The 9780-nt window shown below is 38.7% G+C and overlaps 1 protein-coding gene across 4 annotated transcripts in view; it reads right to left on the reverse strand.

Annotated features, from left to right (window-relative positions):
* The window catches only part of stx8 (syntaxin 8), a 425779-nt gene that overhangs the window by 289448 nt on the left and 126551 nt on the right, over nucleotides 1-9780 (reverse strand). For all 4 annotated transcript variants that reach the window (XR_010977561.1, XM_068058121.1, XM_068058120.1 and 1 more), the window contains 2 exons: nucleotides 4169-4293; nucleotides 1644-1736 (listed from right to left, as the gene is read on the reverse strand). Coding sequence is in view for 3 of the 4 variants with exons in the window: in XM_068058121.1 (XP_067914222.1) it covers nucleotides 1644-1736; nucleotides 4169-4293 (218 nt within the window). In the remaining variant the exon portion in view is untranslated. The remainder of the gene's footprint in view (nucleotides 1-1643; nucleotides 1737-4168; nucleotides 4294-9780) is intronic.

Here is a 9780-nt window from a genome sequence, read left to right on the forward strand (position 1 = left end):
AATGGCAGGAGGTTTGTGTTAAGATGTGGCAATTATGGGAGGGTGGCACTGTGATGGCGAAGCACAGGAAGGCAGATCCCAGGGTTTGATATCATTGAAAAGGTGCATCATGGGATCTGGGAACAATGGGGGAAGAGGGGGGGTCTTGAGATATGTAATGGAACTGGATGTCAGGGTGTGGGAGCATTAAGAATGGTGCCTTGAGGTAGATTTGTCAGTTTACTTTCCCAGCACTGTCAAATCATTGACTGCCCTCCTGGTTTCATGTCTCCTAGTAAACTGCAGCTACAGACCACTTGCTACCATTTTGCTGTGCATCCTAGACACTTTTTTAAAAGTAAGGGATAAAGTTGGTGCATTGCTGCAAAGAAAAAGGTAATCAACAAGGCCACTGATTTACAACTTTCAGAAAAATATGATCATAGTTCTATAATTTGAGCCTTTAAAATACCACTGTCTACTCTTCCACAATATACGATGTAATAAAAATTTAATTTAGCTATTAATCACAGAGTTATGGGGTCTGGAACCAGCAGATGGCATGCTGAAGTCTTGTACAATTGGGTAAGGGTGGAAAAGGAGGCTACTAAAAAGACTACTGGGAGGACCATGGGAGACTGAGACCATTGGTCAGGGACCTGGGGTGCATGAGTCCTGGGAGGATTGTGGAGGTTTTTTTTGGAGCATTGAGAGGGAAGCTCTCTGGGAAGGGAAGGTCTGAGATCTGACTATGTTGCAGAAGGTAGCAAACCTTTATGAAATTGCTCCCACTTCCCCAAGAAATTTTCCAGGATGGGAAAGCTGGTTTCAGTCCTAAAATGACAAGCAATTCTTAGTTGTTGTAAGCCTACAAAATGGCCAATTACATTATAACAGTGTCCACACTTCAAAAGTACTTCATTAACATATTTCACGACCTCAGAGTACCATAGAAATGCAAGTCTTTCTTTCTTCTTTCAACTGGACATCGGGGGTGAATCTACAACAGTGCCACCTAGTGGCAGTATGCCTAACAGGGAACCACTGTTTATAAAGGGATGTTAATATAGAGATTTTCAATGATGAATTAAAGGTGTGACACAAAATTGTGACAAAGTAAGGTTTTTGAAGAGAACGCTTTTGTCCTTTTCAAGATTTGTAATAATATTTAAGATAGACACAGTTTTCATCATACCTACAGTTGTAAACTAGATGTTCTTCAAAACATTAAGGCTGCCAATATAAACCTTTCTGGGCATCCTCTACATGTCACATGAACAGGCTTATTTTAGCATATTTGTGCAGTATTCCACAACTCCAACATGCAGTGCCACTGAGTGGTATGTCTCTGTAAGATGTTCATGACTCCTATTATAAGAAGTTTCCAAATTCAGCCTTAAATGCAGAGACTGGTAGCTATCCCATAAAGAGGAAAAGGAATCAGAAAGAACTCATCCGACATGGAGAAGTTCCTGACAAGGTCAGACAATGAACAGAAGCTTTAAAAACAATACATCAAAAACAAGAGTACAATATAATGACAATTAGTACACACAACAAGAATGGACTGATGAGGAACAGCAAGTGACCCAGATTTATAACACCAGTCATATATTAGAACACTAATAAGTACAATCTTCTACAATAAAAAAAAAGAGTCTTACCATTTTGTTCATCTAGTTCAGTTCCAATAGCTTGACCCATTTGTTTCTGTCTGGCTATCACTGTTACGAGAGCATCCAAGCCTGCATCTTGCTCTGAATTTAGAAAAAGCACAATAAATTCCAAGTAAATTAATTGATCAAAAGGGAAAATGACTAAACATTTAATTCCCCCATGATTCTGCTGACAGTTTGGTCTGGTTAGGTTTTTTTTAAGTAAAAAATCACTATTTTAGTTTATAATCCATTCTCGATCTCCCATACCTTTAGCTGTCAAAGCATTCACAATCTGTGTTAATAGTGCTCCAATCTTTGACCAAATGTGAAAAGTCATGACTGACCAGGTCCTCTCTCTGCCTTCCACACCTCTGGAGCCCAGAGACGATCACTGTCTTGAAATACTTTGTGTAATGACCAATCCAGAGATAAAAAATTTAAAAGCAACACCCAAGCTCTGGCATATAAACCTTGTAAAGCCAGTACAACAAGCAGAAAGCAGAAGATAATCTACACAACGCATTGCTAATCATCAATATTGTCTCTGCTCAACACTTTCAATGTACGTATCTAACAGAAAATACATAGACATGGCTTTCAAACTGATGTGCCTTTTAATTAAAAATTAACGTATCATTTTTGATTTAAATTATGTTGCTTTTTGGCTCATCAATGGCATCAGAATTCTGAATGTTAGAATTCTTCATAATACTCCACATTGCTTGTGTTTTAGACTACATTATCAAGATACTCTTTGGTATAGATTTTGGTTGTATTTTTAAATTTAGCCTTTGATGTCAATGACAGGCTTGAATGTTTCACATGAGATATAGCTGTTGACGTGTTGTTATTGAAAAAAAGCTATTATTAAGACTCTTCACATTTATTAGCCACATGGTCTTGGTAAATCCTGAAATGGACATCTCGTACAACAACTCTATCCAAACAGTGAACTATATTAAATAAAATGGACAAACTGAAAAACTTTATGACAAATAAAATTCTGGATTATGTGTCAGCAACAGCTCCAGTGTTGTGAATAACTGTGCAGTTCTACTGAAACTACTGCTGTGACACCAGTATGAGCCTGAATGTAGTGCAAGTTGGCAGCACCAACTTATATTGCCCTGCTCCACACTGGCCTGAACTCCAAGAATAGTGTGGTTCTATACATGCATATTTAAACACAAGCACAGAGCTGTACAGTATCCTACTGTGACTAATATTTCTAATGTTAATAAAGAGTTGATAGGAAATTCCACTCACTTCTAACATTAAGACTTGAAGTATGGTCCTGCAGAGTGCCTGGACATGTTTAAAGGTTTTAATTTTGATATATTTAAGTTGGTTTCCCATTGGTTGAAGGTATACTGCAATTGGTGTCGAGCCAAAGCACTGAAACTCTCTCAATTAGTCTTAAACCTTACACTAAATTCCAAACTGACATTTGGCTGTAGTTATACCGCATATTTTGCAATACAGTGCACTGTAAATTGCTTCTAATGCCAATCAACAGCTCAGTTGCTCCGTGTATCTACCTACATGCAAGACACTTGCAACTTCCAGGTAATACAACTCAAAATGCATTAGGGCTATCAAGTCTAATTGTTCAGCTTCTTCAGGAACAGCTGCCACCTAGTACAGAGTTTAGTACAGTATGTCAGATTTAAGATCTGCAAAAGCTCATCATGAATTACTTCATTATTCTTGCAAATGAGTCAAATAGTCTGGAAACTAATTTTCCAAATGGTTTCCTTCAATTGTAATTAGTTTACCTAGATCAGAAGAAAACCTAAATCAGCTCTGGTAGTTTTTAGCACTTATTCTTAGTGGCATGCACAGATTGTGCATTGCATTGTCTTGAGGTGACATGCCTACTAACTGAATTAGAATGCATATCAATTCAAAACACATAACTTATTGCTACATATTTATTGTTTACAATCAATACGTGGCTTGAAAATATGTTGGATTTATTATGTAGGACATCACAATATATTGGGCAAGATTTTACTAGGTTAATTTAATAAAGGATAAAAGGAAAAAACATTGTACTGATCAACATCTATTCCCATTGCCTCATTACTTTCAAAAATAAGGATACAAATATTCTTTCTATATATTTTAACAGGAACCTCAAAATGAGTTTTAAGTAAACATAATTTTCTTATATTACTAAGAAGGTTCAAAATTTAACTTTTTATTGTTTCAAATTTTTAATCTATAAAATTATTACCATTTACATTATTTATTGTAATGCTTTACTTCTTGTATTAGCTATATGGCAAAATTTAGTACAAACCGTAAAGTATTAAAATTATTTCCTGGATGTCTTCTGCTAAAAAGCTTTACAACTTCAAAATGCTCTTTTTTCAGGCTTTCAATTAAAATTAATGGAGAACTTCATGCTTACTAATATCCTTCATATTAACAGTGACCAAATATGTAAGGAGGGCTTGGTATATCTTCAGAGCTCTTTCAAACAAAACATTCAATTTAAGAGCATGGACTTGTATGAAGATGGGTTTTACCTTTTATGATCCTCTGCTGTTGATGTTGGATTTCACAAAAATCAAGCCCCTTAGTCTCCTCTGACTCCTCCATTAACCAAGGATTGACAGGACCAGTCCTTGGATCCTCACTCATTAGGCTAGACCTGAAAAGTTAAATAGAATTTCAATAAAAACTTCATTGATTTTAATTATATAATACAAAAGTAGCGCAAGGATCTGTTATTGATGCATTTTATGATGCAATGAAATGCATGCAAAACAAAATGTACACCTTCAAGAAAGTCAATTAGGAGTTAAGAACTTCTTCACAAGTTAAAGTAAATTCTGTGCTCCACAGTTTCAAATTAAGTACTTGAAATACTGGTGCTAAACTTTTTTTTTCTCCAGAGAATGACAGTGTTGGGAGAAAGCGCAGAGAAAAAAAAAAGAAAACAGTTTGAAAAAGCAACAGTGTGTATTATGTCCTTACATTTAAAAAGAATGCCATATAGCTAATAAAAAAATTGTCAAATAGCACTGCAAGGATATAAGAGAATGCAATAAAGGGAACATGCCGATGCCACAACTCCAAGTTTGGTGTCAGTGAGGATGATGTGAACCGCCTGCAACAGGACATATATAGGCTTGCAGAATGGGCAGGCAGGTGGCAGATGGAATTCAATACTGGCAAGTGTGAGGTGATGCATTTTGGCAGAAGGAATAAGGAGAGGCAATATATATTTAATGGCACAGTTCTAAAGAGTGTGCAGAAACAGGAGGACCTGGGGGTGCATGTGCATCAATCTTTGAAGGTGGCAGGGCATAGTGAGAGCAAGGTTCGTAAAGCATATGGGATCTTGGGCTTCATAAATAGAGGCATTGAGTACAAAAGCAGAGAAGTTAAGCTGAATCTTTATAAAGCTCTGGTTAAGCCCCAACTGGAGTGTTGCATCCAGTTCTGGTCACCACACTTGTGGAAGGATGTGAGGGTCCTTGAGAGGGTGCAGAGGAGATTTATCAGAATAGTTCCAGGGATGGGGGATTTTAGTTACAATGTTAGGTTAGAAAAGCTGGCGATGTTCTCCTTGGAGCAAAGGAGATTGAGGGGAAATTTATTAGATGTGTCCAAGATTATGACAGGCTTAGATAGGTTAGACAAGGAAAAACTGTTCCCGTTAACTAATGGTACAAGGTCTAGGGAACACAGATTGAAGGTTTTGGGCAAGAGATGCAGGGGGAAATATGAGGAAAAACTTTTTTTATTGTAGCAGGTAGTAATGGCCTGGAACTCACTGCCCACAAGGGTAGTGGAAGCAGAGACAATTAATAACTTCAAAAGGAAATTGGATGGCCACTTGAAGGAAATAAACTTACAGGGCTACGGGGATCAAGCGGGGGAGTGGGACAGATTGGATAGCTCAGTGGAGAGCTGGCATGGACTCAATAAACCGAATGGCCTCCTTCTGTGCCATTGATGGCTTTAAGACTCTGTGACAAACTGTAAATTAGCAAAGGAGCACCCGGTTCGCAGGTCAGACACAAGTAGCCCAATTGATGATACAATAATAATTTCAATTTTAGGAAAGGTATCATCTAATGGATTAACCTAATTTGTTTACACAAACAGTCCTGGTCACTATTTAATCATGCTAATTGCTTTTACTTATTGAGCAGTCAAAAGTGAATTGGGATTCAGTGATAGTGATGGCAGGTATTGTGGAACAATGCATTATACCAAATGTTTTACAAATTATTCAAAGAATACTGATAATTTTTGGTCAACGAGTTACATCACCAAATGGTTCAACTTGTTTACATACTGCAAAAAATTTTGGTGCTTTCAAAAAATTATAAACTCTATCTGTAGCAAAGCCCAGTGGCAAGGGAAGCAGAAAGTTCCCAGTAACTTATGCTCAGTGAATCCACGATTTCTGCTGGTTGTTTTTAAATGCAATAACATGCCCATAGGTGGTTAAATGCTAGTATTCCGCATCAAAGAGAATAAATGTGGAAAATGGGTTCTCTATGATTCAATTTATAGGGAGAAGCTACAAGCAGGATTAGGCTTAATATTTAAAGCCTTTACTAGCAAAACTTGAATATGAGGTCCATTCATTGAAAATGCTCAGTGCACAGTGATTTCACTCCACATCACAGCAGAGAGAATTTTTATAATGCTTTTAAATACATGACTCCATCTTCTGCAGTCTGCTTACCACTTGGCATTGCAGCACAAAAAAAAAATCAAAAGGAAGATTGTAAAATACATAAATTATCAAAAATTCAAAATGCTGGCATACATATGCATTGGTTTCTTGTTCCAGTATTCTCTACCCAAAACATTAATATATTGTCAATTTCAAGTTAAAGACTACATACAATAATAAAAGTAATTAGCAGCAATCTGCATCACTGTCTATTCCTTAACAATCTGTTACAAATCCATCTAAAATCATGACAAATATCAGCTGATAACAGTAATCCTTATGACATGTTTGGTAACTGTTCAGCAGTAAACACCATTGTACTTCCTTTTTACTCTCTGATCTTAACGACGCTTTGCTTTAGTGGTGTAAAGATTAAAGCTTATCCAATTAGCCTCCCACTGATTTTGCCATGTTAATCACCTAAATCTTTGGAATGGTCACAGAGCAGTGGAGTGTGCAGATGATTTCAGATTTTTTTTGTGATCAGCTTTAACTAATTATAAGGCTTTGAGATTTGCTCAAATAGAAAAGACGAGAGGAATGGAATCAGAGAGCTGTGTCGCTGCCTAATAACCAGCAGCTAATCTTCCATGGACTATTGTTTCACTGCAAATTCTTTCCAGAAAAAAAAACTTCCCAAGTGTCTCTGATAACTCAACCGCAGCTTTTTTCTGACACAGGCCACACATTAAGATTTAATGTTTCTTTACAAGGTAAAAGTCAGCAAGACTGCCTCACAACTGCCTAATCATATGATAACATTTGGCATAATGACCAAATAGAATTCTTTGCACGAGTTGCACTATATAAAACAATGCGAACAGCTATTTTAAGTGAAAATAGTACGCAACAGTTCCTAGGAAGCGGATATAAGCTCAGTGAACAGTAGTAAAATGTAAACTATGAGTTATTATATCACCTCCAGGACTTGCTGATTTTCACAACAGTTGATCCTAAATTCGTGATTAATTGAACAAAGAGTTCTACTAAAAGAAATATTTGAGCTTCTGCCAGTTTCAACCAGAATGAATTAATCTCCTAAAGTTCAATTTATTAGTTTAACTTTTGACAAATCTCCAGCTGTTCACCACATTCAGGGACAAACTGCAGAACAAACTTCAAATCAGTACACACTGGCTGATCCAAGATTGGCTGTGTTTCTCCAGTTGTCTTTTACCACTGAGTAAATTACACAGCACATTAAATAAACAAGTCAACTGTTTATGAATATTACAGAATCCTTTGCTGAAGGCTGCATAACTTCAGGATAAGCATAATTCTCTTCACAGTGATCACTCAACAGCAATCTGGAACGGGATCTCTTGATTAGGCATCAACAAAGATGAACAGTCAACTTTAAGTCAGCAAATCGGAATGTACTGATTTGGAGATTAAATGTTTCACTTACGCCATCTTCAGGAAAACACTTTCCAAAATAACAGAGACCTTTACTGATTCTATGTCTACAAGGATACAAGGGGTTACTCTATCAAGGCACAGCTACAATAAGATTAGACCACATGAGTAATTCACTAATGTACCATGAAACTAGCTCAAAAAAGCTATTGACCGAATAGAGCAATAGGTTAGATCTGGACCTTTCACCTCTGAGATGTGGGTTCAAAATGATGGGATAGGTTTCCTTTCCATCAGTTGTAAAGGTAACTCTATGAAATGAGTTCGGACAATGTCAATTCAATCCACAGTAGACATGGGTTTGTAGTACAAAACTACCCCTAATTTCAGACTAATTGGCAAACTCACTTGTACTTAAAGCATAGTTGATAAAAAAAACTTTGGTGTAGTAGAGAGCGTTCATGTGAGTACGCACTCAGGCCTATTAGAGGGACTTTATTCTGCATCTAACCTGTGTACATCTAATGTGGGAGTATTTGATACCAAGGCTAGGTATATAAAATTGAAAGTGTTTCATTCGTTGTTGTTGAGCCCAGAAATACCAATATCAATAACCAAAAGACTTCTTAGAGAAATTCTAATCTGTTAGAATTACGAAGCCTGTTGAAACAAAGCTAGCATACAATTAACATTTCTACTCACTCAAACACACTAGTCCGTTACTATAAAATATTCTTCATTGTGGGATTGAAAGAATTCAAATGCTACCAGTCCTGTTCCTTTTTCTTTGAAGTGGTAACATAAACCTTTGTGAAACACAATGGGAGAAGAATTCCCTTGTGACATGTAACAAAATCAAACAGGTCCTTTATAAGTAGATTATGATTTTATTACATATAAAAGTCCAAAGCAAATCTTCCCTCAGTAATCCAGCATCTCATCCAATGCAGCAGTCCTACATCATCATCTATCATTCACACGATCAAGAACACTTGTTTAGTTGAGAATGTCATAAGTAGCAGTTAACATACTCTTACCTCAAATGAACATTCGACAAAGCTAGCAACAATTCTTGCTACGTGCTTCAGATCGACAGACGGGAGCGATGGAGAAAAAACTACACATAAACACCTTTGATTAACAGCACTGATGGTTCTTTCGGTTAACATTGAGAATCCAAACTGGATGAAGAATTTGAATTTTTGGGTTATCCTGATTGGCTGTTGTTGTCAATCACAGTTCCATCCCTCATCAGTGCAGCTTGAAATTCAGTTAAAATGTTTCTATCGTGGAAAAAATGAACTACATAAGGGGTTTAAAGGAATGTTTGGAAATTGCATGAAAATGAATGTGAAGCACTTTATGATTTTATTTTTGTTTTCTGAAAATTATGTTTATCATATGATTGAAGAAGAAAGGGAAGGTTGTGGGGTGATGTCTGCTAAAAGTATTTGAGGATGGGTCAATGGGAAGAACAACAACTGTGCTGAGGACAGTTCAGTTCCATTTTCTGTCAAGGTTGCTGGAAACCTGCTCCCCACTACTTGGCCCACATCCCCCACACACCCTCCCCAAAACAGATTCCCAGTCTCTTTCCCCAATACCCAAGTCTTCCTTGTCCACAGATGCCTTTTTCCAAGATACGCGAACCAAACCCCTTGCTCGCAGGTCTGCCCTCCCGGCGGGCGGGCGAGAGAGCGAGAGAGGGCGGGCGGCGAGAGAGCGAGAGAGGGCGGGCGGGCGAGAGCGAGGGAGGGCGGGCGGGCGAGCGAGGAGGGCGGCGGGCGAGAGAGGGTGGGGGAGGGAGGCGGGCGGGCGAGAGAGCGAGGGAGGGAGGGCGGGCGGGCGAGAGGCGAGGGAGGGAGGGCGGGCGGGCGAGAGAGCGAGGGATGGGGAAGGTTGGCGGTCGAAAGGGTGGGCTGGCGAGCGGAGGGCGGGAGCGGGCGCGAGAGAGTGGGAGAGGGGGAGGGAGGGCGGGCGAGAGAGGGAGAGGGGAGGGGAGGGCGGCGAGAGAGGGAGAGGGGAGGGAGGGCGGGCGGAGAGAGGGGAGAGGGGAGGGAGGGGCGGGCGAGAGAGGGAGAGGGGAGA

The sequence above is a fragment of the Heterodontus francisci genome, chromosome 26 (assembly GCF_036365525.1).
Source record: "Heterodontus francisci isolate sHetFra1 chromosome 26, sHetFra1.hap1, whole genome shotgun sequence".
NCBI classification, from domain to species: domain Eukaryota; kingdom Metazoa; phylum Chordata; class Chondrichthyes; order Heterodontiformes; family Heterodontidae; genus Heterodontus; species Heterodontus francisci.